This window comes from Arvicola amphibius, chromosome 10 (assembly GCF_903992535.2).
Source record: "Arvicola amphibius chromosome 10, mArvAmp1.2, whole genome shotgun sequence".
In the NCBI taxonomy this organism is placed as follows: domain Eukaryota; kingdom Metazoa; phylum Chordata; class Mammalia; order Rodentia; family Cricetidae; genus Arvicola; species Arvicola amphibius.
The window spans coordinates 117,234,012-117,260,753 of NC_052056.1; the positions used below are offsets into that span (position 1 = coordinate 117,234,012).

Here is a 26,742-nt window from a genome sequence, read left to right on the forward strand (position 1 = left end):
CAGGACAGACAAAACACACTCTTGTCAGCATTTTCTCTGTCTGCACAGGGAAGATCACCAGTTAGGGTGACCCGCTTCTCCCCACAGCAGTCTATTTCAGGCACACCTGCTCAGTAATCACAAAGTGTGGATGCTGAGGGTTAAGTCCACTGTGGAATCATGAAACCCCATGGTGTAGAGGACAGCATTGCCCTGACGATATGCCAGAGGCGCTCAAAAGCCGGAGCTCTGCAGGCTGCCCTGGGGAGCTGAGCACAAGCAAACATCCGGTGCCTCTGCTAATCCTGGGCCCAAACTGTGCCGAGGCAGCCCAGCATCTTGGGCTGCAGGTCCATCACAAAGGCCAGCTGCTCCAGGCTAGCACTGCAGACCTGGGAACGGTGCCACTGTTATTCAGGAAGCACAGCTAGGGAACAAAGATGATCCAGCTCCATGGGCAGGGGTGCCTGATCCAGGGATGCCCAGTGCACACTGTGACAACTTGGCATCCAGAAAAGAAAACAATGCCGAGAGCTGACACATCCTCAGCAGGGCTGCGCTCTCGCTCTCTCTCTCTCTCTCTCTCTCTCTCTCTCTCTCTCTCTCTCTCTCTCTCTCTCTCTCTCTCTCTCACCCATTTCTTGATTTCTTAAAACAGACGCCTTTCTGGTAGCCATTTAACTTCATCTTCTGGTTGGATTTCCAGCAGGCCAAGAGGCTCAGATTGGCAGTGGCCACCACTCTCTGGGAGGTGTAAATGACCTCAAAAGCTTCCAGTCAGCCCCAGGATGGCACCTGACTGCCAAAGCAGGATTTACTCTTCATGAGGGGTGCTCAGCTTGCATAGCCGTGGTTAGCCCTGCACTCCATGACTCTCTGGAGGCCCCAGGATAGGCTGACAGCGCAGGTCATGTTGGAGGAACACTGCACGAGAGCCACAGAGCTGATCTGCAGCAGCAAGCAGCTCAGGAAGGTGAAGCCATGACACCAGGTGCTTGCTATTCAAATCTAAGATTCCCACGGGGAAAGGGAGGGAGGAGTTGGTTCCAAGTTGCCATCAATCCTTGATCAAGGCTGGCTCTTCTGTTCCTCTGGCTAATGCCAAAATGAAGTGTGCTCAAATTAAATCCAAATTCGGCACAGATGAATTCTGCCTTATCACCAAACCGTCTCTGCACAGTGGACACGATTTGTGTACAACTGAAGTTGTTGGAGCCCTGTGCAGATCCTGAGCTGGATCAGTTTTGGTTCGCAATCCACACTGCCTTCTATGGACTTCACTCAGAGACAAGAGTGTGGGACGAACGCGCCCTTCCACACAGACTGCCACGCACAGCTGCCGTTCACTTAGGTGTTGGGACAGAAAGGAAGCTCAGGTCCCAGGGTGCGTCTGCTGTGCTAGCCGGAAGAAGGCAGGAACCATGGTAGGAACAGACCCTGAACCAGCTCCGTGTTTGCATGTGTTGCTGTGTTTTATTTTAGAAGTGGGGCTAGGGGTGGGGAGATGGCTCAGCAGCAAAGAGCTTATATTACTTCTTGAAAAGCATTAGATTCCCAGCTCACAACCACTGACACGTCCAGCTCCATTACCCAACACCTCTGACCTCCTCATGAGCACACACCCCACACACACAGAGGAGGGGGGCTAGACCCCTGGGCTTCATGTACACTAAGTAAATGTTCTACCATTAAGTTATAGCCTCAGTCCCACACTTGGAGTTGAGTCCCAACTTTACAGCTCAGATGCAAAGGCGGGTCTGTCCACCACTCTGAGCTGTTCCTGACTTCTTGGGATTGAAGAAAATTCTATCACCCACTTCGGTAGACTGTTGAGAGTTTGACAAACAGAGGCCCCAGGCATCATTGCTTTCTGTTTTATTAGACCCAGGGATTATCAGAATGCAAGTTAACAAACATGCTAAGAGCTCACCAGTTTCTGAACTTCAAATTCCGCAGCTACATGCCAGTACCCCTCCTCGTTAGGGTACAGCATCACAACGTCAAAAGCAGAAGCAGTGGCAACGGTGGCCTGTTCCCGGCTGAGCGCGAGGGCCTGTATTCTTGCATCATGCTCAAAACGATGGATAGGGAACTTCCCGGTCCTCAGGTCCCAAATGTTAAGAATCCCTAGGAGGAGGAACACAGAAAGCAACTGTAAACCCAGCACACACAGGCACAGCATGAGCAGTTCTCAGATTTACTCCGTGACGATGACACGTATGTATATTTGTTTGAATCTGTCCCACTCCTTCCTAGCTGTAGAACCTGGGCGTGTCACTCCTCCTCACAGTGTCCTACAGTGAAGACAGCAGTGCTCACCACACAGCACTACCGGGCAGATCAGGGGAGACCCGCCATGAAAAATGTGGATGGCTTCCTCTATGGCTCGTCCATGGAGCCAGCCCTAGCTCCCAACCTTCCTCGACACCACTCACTCTCTGGCTGTGAAGTCTATTGTCTTCTTTCTTCCTGGCACCACACTGCATCTGGACACTGGGTGCCCTGAACTCAGGCTCCTCCTCTAAGGTACCATCCTGCTCACAGACGTAGAGTTTAGGTGTCGCAAGGCTTTCAAATGGCCTGCAGCTGGTAGTCACAAACAGCAACAGGGCTCTCCTCCAGGGAAAGGCTTCAACATGAAGGGCACACACTTTCCTAAGAACTTTGATCAAATGGAGGACAGGCAGGTCACAAAAGGCTCCATGACATGGTCTCTGGCATGTACTTTGGTAAATTATTCCTTCTACTTCAGAGGGAGATGGGCTGCTCTTAGGGCCCCACTCATTAGATAGGAGTTAATGTCCGATGTCATCCCATCCCCCATCCCGTCCCATCCTCCCCCTCCCACTGCGGCCTCATCTTAATATGAATTCTTCCAAATGCTTCTCTGAATTCCTTCTGAGGCATCACTCCATGAGAACTGCCACACAGAACTTCTGGAAACTCCACATCACGTGCCTCCTCTCACTGTGGGAAGAGAATGTCCCCCATTCCACAGAGGCTAGACCACTGCTTCATGACCACCTGTTCTGTGAGAGTGCTGAGTTGGGGTGAGATACTGGGGCATGGTGAGGACCCGCACACCACCAAACTCGCCCCAGGTTCTGCCTGGCATGTGTTTAACAGCACACTTCATGCACGCTTGGAGTGTGTCTACAGACATGGAGAGTGCATGCTTGAAGTGTGTCTACAGACATGGAGAGTGCACGTGGAGAGTGCACACCTGGAGTGTCTACAGACATGGAGAGTGCACACCTGGAGTGTGTCTACAGACATGGAGAGTGCACACCTGGAGTGTGTCTACAGACATGGAGAGTGCACACCTGGAGTGTGTCTACAGACATGGAGAGTGCACACCTGGAGTGTGTCTACAGACATGGAGAGTGCACACCTGGAGTGTGTCTACAGACATGGAGAGTGCACACCTGGAGTGTGTCTACAGACATGGAGAGTGCACACCTGGAGTGTGTCTACAGACATGGAGAGTGCACACCTGGAGTGTGTCTACAGACATGGAGAGTGCACACCTGGAGTGTGTCTACAGACATGGAGAGTGCACACCTGGAGTGTGTCTACAGACATGGAGAGTGCACACCTGGAGTGTGTCTACAGACATGGAGAGTGCACACCTGGAGTGTGTCTACAGACGTGGTTTTCACTGTTAGGCAAGGGCTGATGTGGCTAGCGTCCTATTCTTAACAGAACTGGATGTAAACACACCTCAGCACAAACCCGAGCTCCAAGCTGCCTCAGACACTCAGGCCTCCTCTCTCGCAGATGGCCACTCTGTCTGAGCGCCTGTCATACCGTCACCATTAATAACCCTCTTCTTCAGTTACATTCTTATGTGTACAGCTAGGCTGTTACCCTCAATGGCACTGGTGTCACTGCAGTCTCCTAACACCAATTCTGGTGTGCAAACATTGTGCTCTTCTGTCTTCTTGAATCAACTGCCCCTTTCTCACATACAGTGTCCCTCCCTCCCTGTCCCTGGGTGCCTTCACCACTCTCCCAGTGCTCTGGCTTCGTTTTGATTCTTATAAAAACAAGGAACTTTCCTTCCATCTGTTTATTTTATAGGATTCTTGGACCTAGCATGGTGACATACACCTGCAGCTTCAGCAACAGGAAGGAGGAGGCACCGGACCGACAGTCTGATGTTAGTCTGAGCAGCACGGCAAACCCAGGATGAGTAATCACTTGCCTCTAAATATATACACACTCAAAGTGGATTTCTTGAAGATGGTCTATATACTGTTTGGTCTTGTTTGTTAAATACAAGTTAAGACTACTTACATTTTAGATCTATTTTATTTTTAATTATGTAAGTGTATGTGTGTTTCTGTTGCATGTGTATCACGTGAGTGCAGCTGCCCATGAGGTCAGAGGCCTCCAACACCCTGAAGCTGGAGTTGTATGTGGCTGTGAGCTCCGCAGTGGCTATCTGGGGACTCTGCCAGAGCAGCACTGAGCCCTCTCTCTAGTCCCACTACTTACACCGTCTTATCTTTCCATGGACCTAGGTGTGGTGTGTGCTTATTCCATCATGATTCCTCTGCTGGCCTCTCGGCCAAAATTCTCCCTGGAATTATTGAACAGCTGCTTTAGGATCTTAAGAGACATGCTTAGCACACCACAGCCTAGCTTCAAGTGACACTTCTCACCTACACCAAGAACAGGGATTCATAGCCCCCAGCCCCGCCCCCCCCATGGCCATCACACTTTTGTTTCTGCAGGAGCAGGTGGGCCTGTATCTTTTAGAGGGGTGCAAGTAAGAAAGAGAGCTTTCCTCATGTAACTGCCTCCTCTGTTAGCCAGCCTCCCCTTCAACATGAGAAACCCAGAAGCTTTGCTAAAACACAGGGTAGCAGCGGGACAGCTCTGTGACCGACCACCCACTCAGTGTGCACAGGGTCCTCCTACTCCCGCATCACTAGAGGGGAGAGCTTAGGTGAGGGACAGACAGACAACAGACTAAATGCAGTTCCATCCCAGTACTTCCCAACCTGAGGACTGCAGAGACATGAAAAGCGAATCCCTTCTGCTATGAGAATGCTCCATGCTATAGCAGGAGGTCAGAAGAAACAAGGAGGAGCCAATAAAGTCACACACTGAGCAAGGGCTTGCTGTGCCCTGTGCTGCATCAAGGGTTGTGTTAGGACGATGTAGAACAGAGATCCCTTACTGCATGCAGCGGAGTTCTGGGGGCCTCTATAGAGCACCTCACTTGTAGACCTCCGAAGAGTTAACTGTCTTCTTGATACAGCCTAGAGTCACCTGAGGAGTTTAGGTCTCAACTCAGGAACTGTGCAGAGGGCATGATGGGGTGAAGGTGGGGCTGTCTGATGGTTAACTGACACAGGAAGGCCCAGTCCACGGTGTGCAGATCATTCCCTGGCAGGTGCTTCTGGGGATATGTATGAGTGAGCGAGCAAGCAACAGCCTCCATGGTTTCTGCTTCAGCGCCCGCCCTGCCCTTCCTCAGTAATGGACGGAGACTGAGAAATGTGACCCAAAGAAACCTTTTCCTCCTCCCTCGGTTGCTTCTGGTCAGTGTTTTATCACAACAACAGAAAGGAAGCTATAAACTTTGTTAAGATCACTCACACACACACACACACACACACACACACACACACACCTGCCCTTACCACTTGGCAAAGAGCAGCTGACCTTTCTGGGCACTGAGTTGAGTTGGTCCATGATCACCACATGGCTGTTAATGAGGGCCAGAACCAGAGAAGTTCAGTCCTCTAACGAGTACACTATGTAAAAGTCAAGCATGGATTCGTCTGAATGACCACATTACAGCCGCAGCAGCAGGATGGAAGACGTCTGAAGAGGCAGGCTGTGTGCTGGGTTTCTGCACTCCCTCAGTGCTGGGTATAGAAGGAGTATGCCATTAGCAGAACCTGCCCATGCTCACCTCCTGTTTCAGTAACAGACCCCAGTGGAGCCGCACAGAATGAAACTGAGCAGACAGGCAAGGGCCATTTAACACAGGACAGCACACACTTACAAGGGATCAGAACCAGCAACCTAGAGAACGCTGAGCACCAAGGCCACTTGTGCATACCAAAGATCTCACCTCCAACTTCTACAACTCTTTCCTCCTCTCTGCCTCCACAATCCAGCTTCCTCTAAGGAGCCAACTCCATCCCAAAAGGGCTTCTACTCCAAGCACAAAACAAAATGTGAACCCTGGTCCCCATCCCTGGTGTGATCAGTGGATGCCAAAAAGATGAGTCAGTCCTCTGAGCCTGCCCTCAGCCTGCTGCTTGGAATAGGTCTTAGAGTGTGGAGGCACTGAGGTGTCGTCCTCCTCCCCCAGCATCTCAGGACAAGGTAGAACAAGAAAATCGCTCAGGAAGGCAAACAGAGGTCCCTGGCAGCTCTGAGAGTTGGAGGCCAGGCCCCACAAGAGCCTAACAAAGGGAGCAGGCATCCATCCTGGGCACCTTCACACCTGCAGAGCTCAGCCAGTGCTGGGACTACAGTAGAAATTCGCAAAGGGTGCAGACAAAGGAAGACACTATGTCCTTCAAAGCCCATCTGAGAGAAGACAAGAGTGAAGGCCAAAGCCCCCCCAAGTAGGCCAGGGCAGGACCTGGCAGCTCCACGGGCTCCCTGCTCGGTCCCCTCCACCTTGATGAGCAGCCAGGCTAGAGGCACTCAGCACTTGCCCTAGACTAGGAAGTCATTAGCAGTGACATGAGTGACGAGGGCCAGGCTTTGGAGGAGACATAAAGGCTGCTAAGCAGCTGTGGATGGGCACCCATGCCAGTCTGTAGCACGTCCCTCCACCTCCCAAAGGAGGCCAGCCAGAGTGTGGTAATGAAACCGCACATAGTAGAAATGGGATCTAAATGAGTCTAAGCTGATTTATGTTGGCTTCTGTAAAGATTACGCGTATCTGGAAAGTGCTACCACTGTGCACTCGCGATGACAGTCCTTAAGAACTCCGCCTAATGGTGCTTGAGCACAATATTTATATTCCTCGGCATGGGAACAAGGACCATAATGGATACCATTTTTGTTTTATTAGGGATGCATATTTAAATTAATCTGCTATTTGCCTAAACAATTAGTTGCTTCTGTTTGTGTGCACAAAGCCAAAACTGCAATTAGGCTTCCATCAAAAAAATAAGTCCCAACTAAAACTGTCCCGGTGGGGCCATAAGAGCTCAGGGCAGAACTTCCCCAATTACTTCTCAGCACAATGGTAATTACATTAATTGCTTGAAAGGTAAATAACCACTGAACTGGTTTTGGAAACAAACACTGGCATTGCCCCTCCCCTCTGATCTGCTCCATGTACCTACAGTCTAAAAGAGGTTACAGTTTAGACAGCCGCACACTAGACCCTTCAACCACCACGTCTGCTTGTGATCTCTGTGGAGCCTTCCCTTTGAGGACACGTCCACTGTGAGCTCAAGCCTCTTGCACTCACACAATTAACACCTGAAGCTCAGGCTCAGCTAGATAGACAGATCAATTAGCTGTGTTCAGAGACATGGAATGAGCCGGCTATTTTTACAGACAGCTGGCATGCTCCGTTCCCACTGTGGAAATAAATGCTTTTCTACAATCAGTTAAGAATGACACAGAAGGAATTCTATAACAAGGGAAAAAAGATTTTTAACAGAAATTTAAAATGTACCCACAGCACTCACTAAACATAAACACGATCTCTTCATTAACTGCACACCATACTGAATTCAGGCTGCAGACACGCATCGAATGTGAAAGGACAAAAGCCAGCTGTCTGGGTCTCTGAGTCTGGAACTCACTTCTTTGGCTAGTCTGGCTGCCCACTGAGCCCCAAGGATCCACCTAAGTCAGCTTCCCCTGCACTGGGGTCCAGGCATGTGGGAGTGCCACCACAGATGACTTTTGTGTGAGCACTACACAGCGAGTCCTTCACCCACTGAACCATCTCCGCAGAACAGGGTGTAGATCGGAGCAAGCGAGGGTACAGAGGGCTGAGACAGGGATGTCTTGAAGGAGAAAAGGGCAGCACGAAGACGACTTTCCCCAAGGTCACATGCCGCTGCCTCCAGAGGAAAAACAATAAATAGAAAATATTCTGGAAAGTGCATTTTAGATTGGACTCCGAATGGGCTTGAAGACCAAGGTTAGGAAGAGGAGCAGAGGCTGAAGTTGGGATGAGCAGGGCAGCAGAAGCTCAAGGAGGGAGGTAGGAGGAGGGTGGGTTCCTAGAAGCTCTCAGGTGCACGGTCATCAGGAGAGAACATCTAACAAGAGAGAGTAGGCTGAGGGGGAGGTGAACAGCACACTGCTCACTGCCCAGCGTTTCCGTGCAGAGACCAAGGAAGAGAAGATGGACAGAGAAGCCAGCCAACGCAGAGGAGGCTTTACCAGGATGACCTAAGAAGGCAGAGGACATCATCAAGGCATCACTTTCGCAAAGCCTGATGCTACTAGCCACTGCCTTCCTAACGTGTCCCTGAGGGGACAGGGACACAGCATCCAGGAGAGCTTCAGATGCTGGCAGGGAGGCTAACTGGGGTCCTGGGCAGTCACAGCTGAATAGTGACGCCTAAGACAAACCAGCACTGCCTTGCGGTCATGTACACTTCCACACTGCTTCAATTCTTTCCCCACGCAATGCTATGAAAATTATACACAGCCTATTACATGTCTTATAATGATCTGACTAGTGTGAATTTTTTTCAAGTACGATCTGCATAACTTTATAGAGGATATTTAATTCTGGTGGGCAAAATTAAATTAGAAACTCAAAATTTAAAAGGTCTGTTAATCAGTACAGGTTATGGTTGCCACATCCTCCCTGGATGAGCTAAAGCAGCCATCCCAGCTCAGGCCAGGAGCTTCTAGTAAACGCTGGCACTGTGCTTGCTCTCCCTTCTTTAAACCCCTGCTTATCTCAGCAGTGAACTCGGCACAGCCTAGGGTCACCAGAGAAGGGAGTCTCCAGACTGCCAAGCTGGCTCAGTGGTTCAGAGCATTTGTTGCTCTTATAGAGGACCCAGGCTCAATTCTCAGAACCCACATGGCAACTCACAACTGTCTGCAACTCCAATCTGAGCGTCTCCAACTCCCTCTTCTGATCTTCTTGGGCACCAGGGACGCGTGTGGTACACATACACAAATATACACATGCAGGCAAAACACTCAATAAAAAATCCTTTTTAAAAGAAGGGAGTCTTAATTAAAGGAGAGTCAGACGAGACTAGCCTTTGGGCATGTTATGTCTGTGGGGAACTGTCTTGATTTTTAATGTATAAAGGAGGGCCCAGCCCACTGTGGGTGGCACCATTCCCTGGGCTGATAGTTAGTACTGGGCTGTCTAAGAAAGTTAGCTGGGTATGGGCCTGTGTGTGAGCAAGCAGCATCCTCCATGGTTCTTGCTGCACTTCTCTGGCTACGAATTCCCTGGCTGGAGGTAATGCTGTGTGGGGCATCAGCACCTTCCCAGATTCTTGCTTGAGTTCCTGCCCTGACTTCCCGACCAATGAACTACGACCGGAAGTGTAAGCCCAGTAAACTCCTTCTTCCCCTAAGTTACTTTGGTTATGACACAGCTATACAGAACTCAGAACCACTTAATTTAGGAGTGATGCTGACAGCTACTGAAGCAGAAGACAGTGGTAGGGTTTATGACACTAGTCATTTCAAGTTTTGTGTTACATTTTTCTTAAGAGGACTGTAAAATTGTATGTGTGTGGGGAGGTGTTTTGTGTGTAAGTCTCTGTACCACTTGCATGCTTAGTGCCTGCAGTGTCTGATCCCCTGGAACTGGAGCTACACATGGGTGTGAGCCGCCATAGGGGTCCTCTGGAAGAGCAACCAGCACTCTTAACCAACCCCTCATACAAGGGTTTAAAACACAATTTTAGGACTATTTCTAATAGAGTAGAACGACGAGGTCAGGCACGACGGTGCGTGCGTAAACCAGCACTAAGCAGGCTGAGGTAGGAGCTAAACAGTGAGTATGGAGTCAGTCTGTGTAGTGAGATTTCATTTGTATTCTAATAAATAAAGCTTGCCTGAAGTTTAGGGAGTAAAACAGCCCCAGTGGTCAGTCTTACAGACCAGGCAGTGACGGCACACACCTTTAATCCCAGGAGCCACACTATAGTTTGTCATAGAAGCCGGGCAGTAGTGGTTCACGTCTTTAATCCCAGCACTAGAGAAGAATATAAGACGGGAGGAGACAGCTCTCTCTCACACAGTCTCATTCTGAGGATTCCTGGAGGCAGGATGGCCATTTCAGACTGAGGTAGAGGTAAGAGCCAGTGGCTAGCTGTTTTGCTTTTCTGACCTTCAGGTTGAACTCCAATTTCTATCTCTGGGTTTTTATTCATCATGCTACAAGAACAAGCATATTAACTTCTGGTTTTGTTAACTGTTTTAAGTCGCGGTCTTGAACTATTGTCCAGAATGATCTATAACTTATAGGCTCAAATAATCTCATGCCTCAGCCTCCCGGGGGCTGGGACAACAGCTCACACCACTGTGTGTGGTTCACCAGTCTTCCCATAGTCTCTGGCCAGCGACGCTCCTTCTCGGACTCACAGACAACCCCGGGGGGGGGGGGGGGCGCCTGCAGCCTTAAGGTCCCACTCCAAGTCCCCCAAAGGCCAAGGAACTCCCACAGTACAACAGACTCAGGAGGGGACACAGAAAGACCAGATATGGCAAAGCACAGCTGTTTTTTAGTTATCCAAGGTCAAATGGAGTGAGAAAACTGAACCCATAGGTCACCTGACATTTAATCATCGCCCTTCGCAGTAAGTGACTGATATCCCCAGTAAGCAGAGAACTTGCTGGTCTTGGTTGCATCCTTTGGATTATAATCCATCACAAGATTATTTCATTATTCAAGATGTCCCTACTTCAGTCTCTGGGGATTCTAATTTAGCTTGACTGCTATCTCCAATCCTGTTTACCCAAAGATGTTTCACACTCACTTTGTACATGGGTGTCCTAGCCTGTCACTTCCAGCATTAATATTTAAACCAGAATCTGTGTGGGGGCTGGACTCAGCATGGTACTACAAGAGCACAATGTATATTTTTAACCAACTCCAACCCTGTGTTTGTTATGTGTCAGTGCAGTGCCTGAGGAGGCCAGAAGGGGGCTCTGGAGTTCTTGAACGAGAGTTAAGGTGCTTGTGAGACATCCGACATGGGTGCTGGGAACCAAACGCAGATCTTCTGCTAGGACAGCAAGTGCTCTGAACCTGAGCCATCTCCCCAGCTCAGGTCTACACCAATACACTCCTGTGACCTTAGGAAGCAGAACTAGGACACGAGTCACACTCAGAGCTACTGCCTTTGCACTGACCAAAATAATCAGTACAAGAACAAGACTATGTTGCAACTGAAATTAAAATGGTACTGCTTTTTAAAAACCAACTTTCAATGTACAGTTTTGCCGGAATGGAAAACGGTGGTCCTGTAGCCTCCACTACACCATAGAGAACTACCCCAGACCCAGAAGTCCCTTCACACACTTCTATGGCCAAGTCTCTCCCCACAGTTCCAGCTACTGGTGACTACTCACCTTGTTTATTATTAGGGATCTATCTGCCCTAGGAATCGCTAGCAGTGGACTTTTTATGCAGGATGCACTTTTGGCCATCTGGCTGATTTCATGCACAGTAACACTGCAGAGGTTCAGCTCACTGTTGCCGCGTGGTTGACAGTCCACCCAACTTGAGTGATGTGCAGCATTCCACTGCATGGACACACAAGGCACACTCGCCAGCTCACACTCTTGGGGCTGCGTCCAGTGTAGGGCTACCATGGGCAACATTCTATAGGCAACCAAGCACAAGTGCGTGTGTTCACGTGCTGTCACCCTCCAGGCTGCTTTCCCAGTGGGGAACACTGCAGCCCACACTCCACTTTCAAGAGCTTTCTCCACTAAGGCTGTTCCCACCAGGCAGGCACAGGAACATTGACTGCTTGGGGCTCACCAGCACTTAGTAGGTCTCTTAAGTTAAGCCACTGGAGGTAAGGAATGGTGCTTTGTGATGTCTTGACCACGTGACTCGGTAGCTAGCACAGATCATCTTTTCAACAGCGGCCATCAAGCATCTCACTGAAACAACAGTTACAGCATTGCTGTGTTAACTGTTCACTGTATCTCTCTAAAGATCTTTCTACATCTAGCTGCAAGCCACACAGCATACGGGGGTGCTCAATCTTGGCTGTCAATCACCTGAGACAGCCCTGTCTGCTAAGTCTGTGAGAGCCCTTTCAGGGAGGAGTACTGTTGGGAATGGACACTGCCCACAGAGGCCCCTTCTGTTAGGTGGTCCAGACTGAGCAACAAGTGATTTCCTTGTGTGGACTTCGTGTGATCCCTGGTGCACAGGTCCACTCTGGCGCCCAACAACACGGTCTTGAACTCTGGTTTTTACGGGAAATCTTGTATCCTCTAGGTTATAGCTCCTTTTTCCACATTATTTTTGGCTCTGTGTATTTTTTTTAATTTGGACTTTTGAACTCTTCTAGGGCTCACATGTTAGCATCGGTGCACCCGTCTTCACACACTCACGGGTAAGCAGACTGTGGACAGGGCTGCCTTGTGTGTGGCTTTCTTTAGTCCCTCACGCATTCCACAAAGTTCCCAGCACAGAAATCTTACAGTACTTTGTTGAACACACTTTTTTCCTTGAGAAATATTTTTTCTCATATTTTCTCCTCCCCAATTCTTCCAAAAGGTCTCTATAAACCCCCAAAACTACTTCATCTAACAAAAAGCAGAAAGCAGTTTAGAGAAATAATGCCCAAATTCCCAAATATTGTTTATAAATGTTTGTTTTCATTTAAAAGGGCATATGATACAGAAATAAATACTTTGGACTGGTATGGATCTTGGTTTACTGATACAAATTTAAGGTCAGTTTTGCTATATGTATTTCTGCTCTTGCTTAAGGTATTGTGTTTGTGCAGCTCATCTAAAAATGTAATGTATAGTTAAAAATACAGATTAATAGAGAGTCATTTATAATAGTCAAAATGATAGTCATGTTAGGCTTTCTGGATGTACAGAAATACATTTCAGATAGATAGGTATTCTTCAAATCTTTCAGAGATGCACAGAATATGGCATTTAAAATGTTTTAAGAACTTAGACTTTTCTTGACAATAAGACATGTCTGCTTCTGACAGTACCAATTACTTCAGGGAGGTTGACAGGCATTAAAAAAAAAAACTCACTATGAAATTTACCTTCACTAGCCATTTGGACAAGAAATTGCTCTTGCCTGGACTGCTTGATGGTATGCTGTATAAACTGGACATGCAGGACCCACAGAAAAATGACTACTCAAGTTACCAAAGGAAGATGAGATAGTCCTTCGGAGTTCCTGCTTCATAAAAGAGTCTGACAGACCTAAACAGAGAACTCTCAACAGAAGAATTTAAAATGGCTGAAAGACACTTAAGGAAATGTTCAACATCCTTAGTCATCAGAGAAATGTAAATCAAAACAACTCTGAGATTCCATCTTACACTGGTAAGAATGGCTAAGATCAAAAACACTGATGACAACTTATGCTGGTGAGATTGTGGGGAAAGGGAATGCTGATGGGAATGCAAGCTGGTACAACCCCTTTGGATGTCAGTGTGGTGATTTCTCAGAAAATTAGGAAACAACCTTCCTCAAGACCCAGTAATACCACTTTTGGGTATGTATCCAAAGGATGCTCAATTGTGACACAAGGACATGTGCTCAACTATGTTCACAGCAACTTTGTCACAGCCAGAACCTGGAAACAACCTAAATGCCCCTCGATTGAAGAATGGATAAGGAAAATATGGTACATTTACACAACGGAGTACTACACAGCAGAAAAAAAATAATGACATCTTGAATTTTGCAGGAAAATGAAGATAGAAAACATTATTTTGAGTGAGGTAACCGAGACACATAAAGACAATTATCACATGTACTCACTCATAGGTAAATTTTAAACATAAAAAAGCCAGCCTACAAACCACAATCCCAGAGAACTTAGACAACAATGTGGACACTAAGAGAGACTTACATAGATCTAATCTACATGGAAAGTGGAAAGTAGAAAAAGACAAGATCTCCTGAGTAAATTGGGAGCATGGGGATCTTGGGGGAGGGCTGAAGGAGGGAAGGGAGAGGCAGGGAGGGGAGCAGAGAAAAATGTAGAGCTCAATAAAAATCAATTAAAAAAAAAGTCTGCCAGACATTCTACAGGACACACAAAAAAAGTTACTGACAAACTGCCAATATAGGCAAAATTGTCTTTATAATTTTCTGTTTTATGAAAAAGTCTGCTGGATACTAGGGGCCTGTAGACTAAAGATGGATGCCCCAATGTTACAAAAAACTTTGGGTGACTGTCCAGACAGCAAGATGTCTCTGTCAATTCTAGAATTTTGGAAGTTGCTTACAATGCACTTCCTGTTTACTTAGGTAATATAATATCCTTCTGGAGACTTTAATGGAATTGATTAAAGATAGTTATAATTATAAGAGATAGATTAGATATCAAACTTTAGACTCACAAAGATAGGATAGATGATAGAGTTTTTTCCTTAATTTTCAAATGGAAATGGACTAAATATTGTAACTATAAGTCTTGCTTGATAACTGTTTTGTTGTATGTAATCTTGCTATGTTAAAGTTAAAACTTTCCTTTTTATTTAGACAGAAAAGAGAAGGTGATGTGGGATTCCCCTCTGTATGCTGTGAATATGTTTTATTATCATTGGTTAAAAAAGAAGCTGCTTTGGGCCTATGGCAGCGCAGAATAGAGCAAGGCAGGAATTCCAAGCAAAGATAGAGGAGAAAAGAAGTCAGAGTCAGGGAAACACCATGTAGCTGCCAAAAGAGACAGACACAATGGATCCATACTATTACGCCACAGCCTCATGCCGATACATAGATTAATAGAAATGGGTTAACTCAATATGTAAGAGCTCGCTAGGAATACATTAGAGTCATTGGCCAAACAGTGTGTCTGTGAGTTGGATGAAAACTCTAAGGGGGCTTCTGGCCCTCACTGGACAGTGTCACGGGTGTAACAATAGTGACTGAGGTTTGCCAAGCGTTGCTCCTGGAGCAGATTAATGATTCAACCACCAGCCTTGGAAAGAATTTAGAGATGGGGATTGTTAGTAAAGTTGCTTAAGATGCTTTTGTTTTGTTCGGCTTTGATATAGAAAATCTTGAGGAACAATTTAAAGTTTAGAAAAGCACTCTTTTAATAGTTGAGCAAGGATCTCATTGAGGTCAGGGAACAAGAACAATGGCAGCCTGGTTATTGCTAGCTGAGGTACCTTCCTTGTTAAAGATGGGTTGGTGATGAAAGGTGATGGTTAATCTCTTGTACCCATTTCGTCCTCAGATTTTTGGCATGATTTCATAAAAGTTGTTGATGAGAACTTAGAGTAGAAATGACTGCTTTTTATAAATAAAAATTTAGATTTGTGATTCTTTTAAGATCTTTTGTAATATTACCTTTTGAGATAAATAATAAAATGATTGATTCTTTCTTTGTAACCGCAAACAGTTGCCTGCCAATACAAAAGGGACTGGCTAAAATATACGTAGCTTGCTTAAAACTCTATTAATCAATTATAAAAAATCAAAAAATTATAAATCAATTGTAAAAGAATCATTGCTTTGGGGTGAACGTTATGGTGGAAAAATTAATATAAAGAAAAATGTTTAACTACATGTGGGCTTCTAAGGAAAACATGAAATTTGTGATCATGTGATTTTTTCCTGTGTAAAGATTTTAGTTTTGGGAAATATGCAACTTATGGTTGTGAAGTAATCTTTTCTTATGTAAAAATTTTTTGTCTTAGGAGTTAGAAAAGGGATAAGAGCAAACAAGAGAGGCAGAAGGAAACCGTCAGGGAAGAAGAAGGAGAACAGCAGGGCAGAAGAACAGAGCAGAGGAAGAACAGAGCAGGAACAGTAGAGAGAGAAAAATGAAGAATTAGGCTTGTCCCTCAAATAAAGTTCCCGTGTGTGTCTGGACATCTGCCCAGCAATTTGCGGCCTCCAGGCCTCCTCCAGGCCCTGACCCGCTGAAGCTGGCCCTTCGGCAGTTCACTATCTAGGGGTCTCTTCCTTCTGTGTCTAGTTCTCGTGTTCTGGCAGCACTGAGACAGTGCAGCACTGAGACAGTGGACCATCCCTGGAGGATTAGTGATGGACTGGGCTCAGGGTCTCCACAGATGCTCTTACACAAACAGAACTGCTAAGGTTTTTGGTAACAACTAAAACAACAACAACAAAAATAGCTTCTACATATGTTCTATCCTGCCCACCGCCACCAAGCACTGCTATTACTGTGTACGAGGAAACCTACTCGCTGTTAAAGAGACTGTTAAGTGAATAAAAGTATCTTTGTGTGTGGACTGGCAGGTTTCTGTCCACCATGCATCCTGGGCTCTTGCAGCTGCCTCCTAAACTCATAGCGTCCCGCATACTCACGTCCCTTGCCTGTACACTAAGGTAACTCTGGGCCTCACCTTTATTCTTCTCTAAGGGATGGCAATGTTGGAAACTCACGGCTTAACATATTTTATCCAGTTTTTGAGTTCCTGGTAACAGAAGAGCTGGAGAGATGGCTCAGTGTGTGAAGTACTTGTCACAAAAGCAGGCAGACATTAGCTCAGATACTGCGCACATTCATACACACACATGTACACATATGCATATACATGTGTGTACAAGTATGTGCACACACAAATTAAAAGAAAAACCTGGATGGATAAATCCAATTCCAAATGCACAATCTTGAGCAGAGACAAAAGTTTCATTCTTATTATTATGAAATAGTTTCAAAGTCACAGAGGGTCTCAAGAAGCCCCGTAACCTGTCCTCATGCCTCTGCCTAACTACATCCTTTATGAGACCCAAGCCAGGATGCCTCAGTACTTGGCTGTCCATCCTTTGTGAGACCCAAGCCAGGATGCCTCAGTACTTGGCTGTCCTCTCCCAAGCCCAGAGGACAGCATGCAGCTCAGTGAAGCTCAGCATGACAAGACCCCGGGTCTGACCCCTGGAATGCTGATTGTCCTACAGTCTAGAACAGCCTTGAGAGACTGCCCTAGCTCTCCACGACTCCAACAGCCCTGAGAAAGGGCAGCCACTTCAAGGGATGACCCTCCACCTGGGTTTGCCCTTTATTGCCTCACGACTGTATGCAGCTGGCAGGTCAGAGCTGCACTCTGCTGATTTTGCCATGCCATCACGCATGAATATGTCAGCCTGAGCCATAGGGATGACTGTCAGCATGGCCTCTCACAGACAGACTGCCAAGCTGCCCCACTGCATACCACTCTTCTCTCCTTTAATTAATATTTTCGGAAAATACTCTTTGAACATTCTGATCTTGTCTCATTCTTATCTATTAGATTTAGCATAAACTATTTTTTCTCCTCATCTAGTTATTAGTCACCAATTAGTGACTTTCCACTCCCACCATCTTTCTATATTTATGAGCTGACATTCCTGCTTAGCACATTTCCTCACTTTCCCTTTTTATCCCTCTGCCCTTGTCACAACACGCTTGTATGTGCCTATTCACTGGGTTATAATCTGCCACTGTCCGCGCTCATGTTTGATACTCGAGCTGGCCAGATCTGACTAATGGGACACTATCAAGCTAGCTCTATGTTCTTTGTGTGTGATGCCTTCTCATACTTCTCAAGGTTGTCCTTCCTGCCCATGTTCCACAGACAGCCATTCCTCCCTCCAGCTGGGTTCTGCTGCTGGCGAACAGTATCCTCAAGAGCCAGGCTCAAGACATGGCCACTGCTGAGCTTCTCCACCCATGACCACACAACACTGTTCCAGTTCCACCTTTGTCTCTGTGACCAAAAGCAACTTCAGAAGGGTTAGTTGCAATTTTCAGCTTGCAGTCCATTGCTAAGGCATGAGCTTGGAAGCAAGAATTGCTTGTGCTCAGGGAGCTTTGTTATGCAGCCCAGGATCACCGAGGCCAAGACTCCAGGTTTACATTCCAGAGCTCCTGGATCCCGAGAATCATCCACAGCCCTGGGCATGGATGAGTGCATGACAAGGTCAACACAAGAGCCTGCAGAACCAACGAGAGCTCCTCAGATGGAGACTCTAAAGCTCCAGTCAACCTCAGGGTCAAAAGGTAGAGTTTTTTCCCTTGAGACTCCAGTAAACATAAATGCACATTTTAAAGCTTTTAGTCAGAGTCCTGCCATGACTGCTGCTTTGGCCCCATGAGGCCTGAGCCAATGTGAAGGGTTGCCTACACACAGGAAGTCTGCTTTCTGGGCCACAGGAGATATACATGGTTAAAGATGCTAACTCCTCTGGAAACTGGTAGGGTCCCTGCCTCAAATCCCCGAAAAAGCCCCAACAAACAATGCTCAACAAACTGTTGCCTGTCTTTCTGGTTTTGAATGCTCAAAACTACCAACTCCTGGGGAATTTAGGGAGACTACAAATCACCTAGCTGCAATAATCCTGAAACAGATGCAGGAGAGTCAATGTCACATGCCACCTGTCAGTCACTCTCAGGCAGATGATGATATACAATACAAAGACAATGGAAGAGCTTTGCACTACAGATGTCCCGGTTCCTCTTGCATCAGCGTGGTGGAGATGGCCTTCAAAGCATCATCCCAATAACATGTCTCCCCTACGTTAGGGAAAGCGACTGTCATGCTGAAGGAGCGGCTGTCCTATGGGTCCTCCTCCTGTGGGCTTTAACTCAGAGGCATATTAGGTGACTACCTTACAGGAAGGACTATGCAGGTCAAGTTTCTGGAAGTCCAAGCTCATGGTCTCTCCCGAGAAACCTTTGCTCAGATGGGAATGACAGCATCTGACCCCTTGTCTTTAGTTTCTTCCCAAGACTCCTAGCAGTGCTTGCAGCCCCTGAAGCAAATGCCTCTGGCCCTACTCAGGCAGCACACAGCACTCCAGCAGGATGGAAGGAGGAAGAGGGAAGAGGAGGGGGGGGCACTGGGAGGAGGAGGAGGAGGAGGGCACTGGGAGAAGGAGGAGGCGGCACTGGGAGGAGGAGGAGGGGGCACTGGGAGAAGGAGGAGGGCACTGGGAGAAGGAGGAGATGGGAGCACTGGGGGGGCATTGGGAGGAGGAGAGCACTAGAAGGAGAAGGGGCACAGTGAGGAAGAGGAGGGCACTGGGAGGAGGGGGCACTGTGAAGAGGACACTGTGGGAAGGAGAAGGGCACTAGAAGGGGAGGGGGCACTAGAAGGAGGAGGGGGCAGTAGAAGGAAGAGGAAGAGGCGGAGGGGGCACTAGAAGGAGGAGGGGGCACAGGAAGGAGGAGGAGGATACTGAAGGGAGAAGGAGGCACTGGAAGGAGGACACAGAGCTATGGTAGGACCTACAGAGACAACAGGCATGGCTTATGGAGTCAGTTGACAAAGGGAATTTACCAAGGATGGTTTTATGAATCAATCTGTCTTCAGCTCTAATGGTTCTAAGCACATGCTGCCTCTTGCATAGGGCACCCCCATCCCACCCAACCTTGGAAAGAGATCACACAAGGACTCAGCAGGGCAGACAGGCTACAGTGCAGACCTGTGAAGCTGTGCACTCACTGTCAGGCAGGAGCTTACTGCAAAGACAGTGCACATGACCCTCAAGTCCTCGGCTGGAGACATAAAGCAGGACTACACACACAGGTGGCCGGATGAAAACAGAGCATCCCCCTTAGTGCGGCAGACCAGAGACACTGTGAACAGCCTTGCTGTGGTCAATGCACACAATCAGTAGCAGGACGGTTACGGGAAACTGATTCAGGTACTACTCAGCTCCCTCCACAATGAGAAAGCCAACATCCTTGAGAGGCAAGTACCAGCAGAACAGGAAAGCCCCAGGGTGCTGATTTACAGGATTTTTGTTGTTGCTGCTGCTGTTGTTTTAATCAAGAAACATTTTTATGTCTACCTTGAGTGATGTATTCAACAACAACAGTCCTGACAGGGCAGATGGTTCTCTCCTACCCTGAAGGGTCAAGGAGCCTTATTGGTGAGAGGTTGAATTCAGCAGTTCTCAGAATTCGGGAGGCAAAAAGGAAGTGAAATGGGTTTTCTTAAATGTTTCCTGAACTGTTCACTTCTGTGGGGAGACTGCCTCATCCCATGATCTGCTCTACGAACACCTAAAGAAAAGCTTTAAACACTAGAAAGGACACAGCGGGAGACCTGTGTGCTGCCATACGGGGGAAGCAAGAGACGCCAGAAGACTCTGAAGTCCTGGAGGGCAACACGGTCACCTGCCCACTGAAGTCGGTGTCTGGATGACTTTAGACAGTGGACTGTGATTTACTAACAGCACGTAAACCTAGAGAACGGACCTTAGGAGCACTCAGTCTCCAGAGCTGCCTATGTAAACTCGTTTTTTACACCACCTTTTACAGTTATGGAGGGGCTTGCAGACACTGCCCAGCACTGATCCATTGGTAAGTGAGAAATGTTTCACCAGGATCCATCCAGCAGGAAATGAGGCCTGTATGCGTGTGACAACGGCATGAGGTGCGACAGGAATAAATGAGCCCACTCACCCTGCCTGGTGCTACCAGAGAGAAAGCTGCCCTGACCCATCAAGGTCTTGAGTGCTGGCGCCCCAGGTCTTGCCTCTTTTTTCCCCTCAGGGAGACAGACAGGAACTTTTTCTTGCAGAACAAGTGTCTAATCTCACTTCTCACCAAGAGTAGGTTTTGAGGGCAACTCGAGTGGGGCATGGGTCCCAGCGCACTGCCATCCCCTAATGTCATGGCTTGAGGCCAAAGGCAGGCAGGCACGGAGCAGATGGCGTCCTGGCAAGGTCCCTGCTGTCCCTGCTTTAGCAGCGTCTGCTCATTACTCAGAACCTTCGCCTGCTTTATCTAATGCTCCAGGAAAAGCATTTTGATTTGATTCATTTCAGGATGGTAACGTACAGCACAATTAGTCGTAAAATCAAACTGGAGGGGGCTGACAACTGGAAACAAGGCACAAGAAATATGAGGCCAGTGGGGTGGAATTCAGCTCACAACTGTGGATCGCCCGCTAAACCCCAGCTCCCCGGTGCAGGCGCAGGTTCTTCAGGGCGCAGCTCACAACTGTGGATGCCCTGCCAAATCCCAGCTCCCCAGTGCATGTGCAGGTCCCTCAGGGCGCAGCTCAGGAAGGGTGCTGAAGGGCTGTCTCCCGAGTTCCCTGCAGGGAGGCTCCTGCTAAGGAGAGCATGGCAGCTTCAACAAGGGGTCTGGGTCTCAAAGGCTTCGGAACCTCACTTAGGCACAATGAGAGGGCTGGAGTTCATTAACTCCCCGAACAGCACACAGCAGACCCCACAAGGCCCTTCTCTAGTGTTTTTGACCAAGAAGCATCAACCACTGCTCTTGAAAGGGGACAAGGAGTATGTGCGCTTGATATTTACACCTGTGAGTGCTAAATCAGCTCTTCGGGAATATGTCAATCTGTTACCCAAGTGAGGCTGAGGCCAAGGCCACCTGGGATGGTGGTTAGAGGACTAGCTGCTTTTCCATAGACCCTGCACACACATGGCAGCTCACAACTGTACGTAACTCCGGTGCTATGGGATTCAATGTCCTCTTCTTGCTTCCACAGGCACTAAGTGCATGTGGTGCACAGGTATATACATGTAGGCAAAACACCCATACACATAAAAGTCAGACAACAGCAAAAGACTAGCAACTGACAGAACACGTCTAGGGACAATTCAGTCATTATTTATGCAAACCCCAAGCACTGAAGCCTTCAGTCTAGCAATGGCCAGTGTTGAAGCCTGGATTGACGTGTGCACAAATTTAAGGTCACTGCGTTCAACAAGAACAAGGAGTTCAGATGTCCAGTGATAAGGGCTCCACACGTGTGGCATGGTACAGCATGGCACCACAGCACAGCACTGAAAAGAGGAAGGAGTAACACAGGTCGCCAATGTGCAGCATTAGTTTAAAAACAACAAGACCCACTGAAGTGCACAAAGCTGACTTAGGAAGATGAGAAGGCCTAGAACACTTGGAGTGGCTCCTTTTACCTTTTCAATAGCTTTGTTGTTTGCCCTTTAACTATGAACCTGAGACAGGTCCTCAACATGTAGCCCCAGATGGCCTGGAGCTAAGTAGCCCAGGCTGGCCTCAAACTCGGAACTCATCTGCCTCTGCCTCCCAAATACTGGTGGTAAAGATGTCCAGTAATCCTGGATGAATTAAGTTTTTTTTTTTAGATTTATTTTTATTTATTATATATACAGTGCTCTGTCTGCATGCTTTCCTGCAGTCAGAAGAGGGCACCAGATCTCATTACAGATGGTTGGGAGTCAGTATGTGGTTGCTGGGAATTGAACTCAGGACCTCTGGAGGAACAGTCAATGCTTTTAACCTATGAGCCATTTCTCCAACCCCTGAATTAAGGTTTTTCAGCAAAATATTTGACATATGTTTTGAAATTCCATGTTCAAGTATTTGCCATGAAGAAAGTCGTCTACCATGCCTAGGGTGCTCCCCTATTTATATGAGATGACAGTGACTGGGCCAAAGACACTCTTGTCAGCAGCAAGTATAGCTCAGCGGAGGAGGCTCCCCATGTCTGCATACATGCTCATCTGTGTATAGTCACTGTGCGTCTGTATGTCTGCCTGCACACCTAATTTGCACCACACTTTATTTTTCCTTCACGCTCTATTTGCAAGCTCATCAGCTATGATAAGCTCAGTACTCACAAGAGTCTCTGTGTTTGCTGTCAGTAACACCACTCCAGCCAACAGAGGAGCTGGGAGACCACAGCAGCTGGACTTTCAACTTCACCCTCTAGTCTTCAGTTTCCCCAATGGTAGAAAAGTCTGCCATTCAAGAATGCAGGACAGGAAGTGCTGTTAGAGCATTCCAAAGATGCAGGTCCAGCTGGAGGCTAAGCAGCAAGCATGCTCAGTCTGCAGCTACACTGCCCACCTGGGATCAGCTCACCTGTGCTACACTGCCCACCTGGGATCAGCTCAGGCCAAGGCTACACTGCTCACGTGGGATCAGCAACCACGCATGGAAAAGCTTAATTAGGCCACAGAAGCAGCATGCTGGTGCTACTGCTGCTGCTGCTGCTACCATTCTGAGGAAGCTAGAGTTGAAACTAGGGCCTCATGCATGGCAGGCAAGCACGATGCTGAGCCGTACCCATCTTAGCAAATGTCAATTTGTAGTGTCTAATAACATTAACCAGAAGAATAAAGTACAAAGTTTTGCTCAATTTTTAAGATCCTTATGTTTGCTCTTTTTAGCTCTGCATTTTTATCACTGAATATTAGACATTTATAAAACTCCCTAATGGCTACTGTAGCTCCATCCCTCTGTGCCAAATGACACCACGCTGCCTGAAGATCTGCATGGCCCTGGTACGAACTCTGAGTCCCAGAAATGTGCTAAGGTACAACTTCCAGGCCAGGGGGTGGGGGAGGTGTGGCTCTCGGAGCTGCAGACTTCGACACAATGGACATCAGGACTGTGAGTAGCAGGCAGGCAGGCTGCCATGGCCAGCGCCATGATCACTTCTAGCAGCTAACAATGTCACATGTCCCATCATTTCCATAACAGTTCTATAAACCCACAGTTGCTCACACGCACTCAGGATTCTCTCCAGGCTGGAGACAACACATCAAGGACCACGCTTGGTGGGTGAGCGCCAGATGAAGGCCTGCACTGATCGCCAGTTTTCTGCCCATCCATGTCAGATCACCCCCTATCCTTATCTCTAGTCTTTTCAGCCTGAGCAGAGAATACAGAAAAAAGAGGCCAAGTATATTTAATATTTTAAACTAAACACACCATTTGCTTAAGATGGTCTGGCCAGCCTCCTCATGCCTGGCACTGACATCCAGCTCCAGGGTTCCAGGATGAATTAAACACCAGTTTTAATGGGTACCATGTTCCAATGTCTACTAATGGACCAGGGTTATTGGCTAGCTTCTTCACATAGAGGCAGAAGGCAGTGCATGAACATGCATGTGCTCGTGTTCCCAGGAAGAGGTGAGTGTGTGTGAATGTGTATATGCCTAAGCACAGGAGGCAGGGAGCACGTGAACGTGTGTGCATGGAGGATGTGGGAGCAGCTGCAGCTGCTGCAGTTGATGAGGCTTTCTCCTGCACAGGGAGGCAGAGGGCCAGGGTATTGGGTACTCACCATCCTCATAAGCTGCAACTGCCAGTGAGCTGTTGATCCTCACAAAGGAGACATATGGCTGCATTCCAGGCTCCTCCTCTTCCGACTCAGATTCTAGGAAAGGGGCCACATAGTCCCAGGTGCGGGTGTCCCACACCCTCACGTCCCCTGACGTGTATCTGGAAGAGAAGAGCATTCTTAGTTCCAAGGGAAATCTGGAGAGCACAGACAGCAGCACGTGGGCGGGCTGGGAGGCTCGGTTCCAGTAGCTGTCTGGATGGATGACTAGTGGGGAAGGAGTCAACTGACCACAAAAGGCTGTGGACACAGCACAACAGTGACAACTACCTTCAATCCAGCACTCGGGTGGCAGAGGCAGGGAGATCTCTGAGTTCAAAGTCAGCCTGTTCTACAGAGTGAGTTCCAGGATGACCAGAGCTACACCATGAGACCCTGTCTCAAGAAGGGAGGGAGGGAGGGAGAAGGAATGAGCACTGCAATGGTGTCCCCCCCCCCACCCTCATCAACAGGCTGTCACCTCCACTCCTTCCACGCTAGGAACCAAGGGAAAAACATGGAAACATGCTGGCGTCCCATCAACCGTGCCTGCAGAGACGCAGGAGAGCTGGGACTGAAGACCAACAGCCCTGCAGCTGCTCAGGCTCTGCTGCCTTCCTGTGAAAGGCACCTGTCCTGCCCACTAAGAAAGCAGGGCACTAACTCTAGCCTGTGGCTTTGGTCACTTCCTGGATAACCTACTGGGTCACGAAGTCCCAGGATGACGGCGCAGCCAAATGATGCTATGCACTGCCAGTTACTGAGGTGTCCGTATTCCTCCTGCTGAATCCCTCCATTGAGGAGGGCGGGGATTGAGGAGAAGCACCTGTGGGGGCCTCATGAGGCGCACAGGAACGCTAAGGAACAGTCTTCCTGAGGCCCCAACCACACAACATTGTAGAGTCAAAAAACCTAATTCATCTCCAAAACCTAGGACACGAGCATGTCTGGGGTGGCTACAGAAGGCCAGTCTCAGGTCAGAGCCCCATGGCTATATATTTGCTGTGTGCATGTATGCTGGAGGAGGGACACACGTATGCCACAGCACATGTGAAAGTCAGAGGGAAACTTTGCTGAGCAGACTCTCTTTCTACCATCACGTGGTTCCAAAAATGGACGCGCGAGGCCAGGCTTTTTAGGACAGTGCTTCACCCACGCGGCCATCTCAGCCCCCAGGGTGAGGTTTCTTAATGCGTTCACTGCATGCCCCGACTCAGGACTCCTCGAGCACACACTGCAGCGCTCCCCAGCTACTACTCTACATGGGCACACGAGCTCACTCTGCAGGACCGGGTGAGGGCAGAGCTCTGCAAGAGGAGCACACAGCAGGAGGCTCCCAACACTGCTGCTGCTGCTCCCACGACGATCACTACCTTCCTACTGCCCATAACAGTGGCAGTGCATGACCAAGGCTGTCCACTCGTGTGCCCTGAACAACACAGCCACAGACTCCAGGCTCTTCAGGAAGTGGTCGGGATGACCACTGCTGGTGAGGAATCCTACACAGAACTGCATCTGGCTCAGCACCCTCAGTCTGACTTGGGTTGATCACTGGAATACAGCCTGTTCAGCTACAGTCAGGAAGGCAAGCATGGGAGTCTAGACTGTGAGTCCACTCTTGAGCTTCAACTCAACAAAAGGAACAACGCAGAAAAGCAAGATGGAGAGAAAGGCGCATGAGAAGAAAATAAGCATGGGATGTTCCTGCTCCCGGCAGCCCTGGCTGGACTTTCAGCACGTCCATCCATGATCTTCACACGGGGCCTCCAGGAGTTCATGCAGCTCCCTCTGCCCTCACTCAGCATTGCTGTCCATTGCTAAAAATGCTTGTCTGCAGCAAACTTCATGCTGATGCTCCCTTGGGGTACAGCGGGAGGAGCAGGGGATAGAGAGCAGGCTCTGAGGGATCAGGGCTCCAGCTAATTCTGAGACAAACAGCAACAAACACCACAAGGAAAACATGCTTCACTCTGAGCCACACAGCAGCAAGCGAGCGAGCGGTGTGAGACTTTACTGCTATGTCCTCACTCCACCCTGCACACAAAGACAAATATGCTCCTCTGGAGGCTCTGGCTTCTCCACACACGGCTTCCCTCTCAGAGCTATCTCCACTTCCTCCAACACTTACACACCAGGGCCTCCCACTCATTCCAGGGGCCATCCTAGACTCCTTGCCAGCCCTGCCTGCAGCCAGCCTGCCTTGCTGTCTCAGCAGCTGTGTGCTATCACCAGTTGGCCTCGCCTCGCCTCGCCTCACCTCGCCTCGCCTCCTCACCTGGCCTGCATCTCTACCTCACACAAGCTAATGCTCCCGAGAACTGGTGTCTGGAAAGGGCAGGTCACCAGCAGTGCGCTCACAGGTGGCAGCAGCTGTCCTTGCTCCCAGCCAGCAGCCTCCAGTACTAACGGGAGGTCAGAATACCCAGAACACAGGTGACTCTCCTCAGACTTCTGCTCTCCTTCCAAGCACACGAAACTGTAGCTCTAGGAGACAGCAGGCAAGCCCAGTTATTTGCATAAACAGGGAACTTTCCAAACAGCCACTTGAATT

The 26,742-nt window shown here is 48.4% G+C and overlaps 1 protein-coding gene across 1 annotated transcript in view; it reads right to left on the minus strand.

The window, feature by feature from the left end:
• The window catches only part of Fbxw8 (F-box and WD repeat domain containing 8), a 98,004-nt gene that overhangs the window by 32,652 nt on the left and 38,610 nt on the right, over positions 1-26,742 (minus strand). The window contains exons 5-6 of the mRNA XM_038346305.2: positions 24,156-24,313; positions 1,910-2,106 (exon numbers count right to left, since the gene is read on the minus strand). Coding sequence (XP_038202233.1) covers positions 1,910-2,106; positions 24,156-24,313 — 355 coding nt within the window. The remainder of the gene's footprint in view (positions 1-1,909; positions 2,107-24,155; positions 24,314-26,742) is intronic.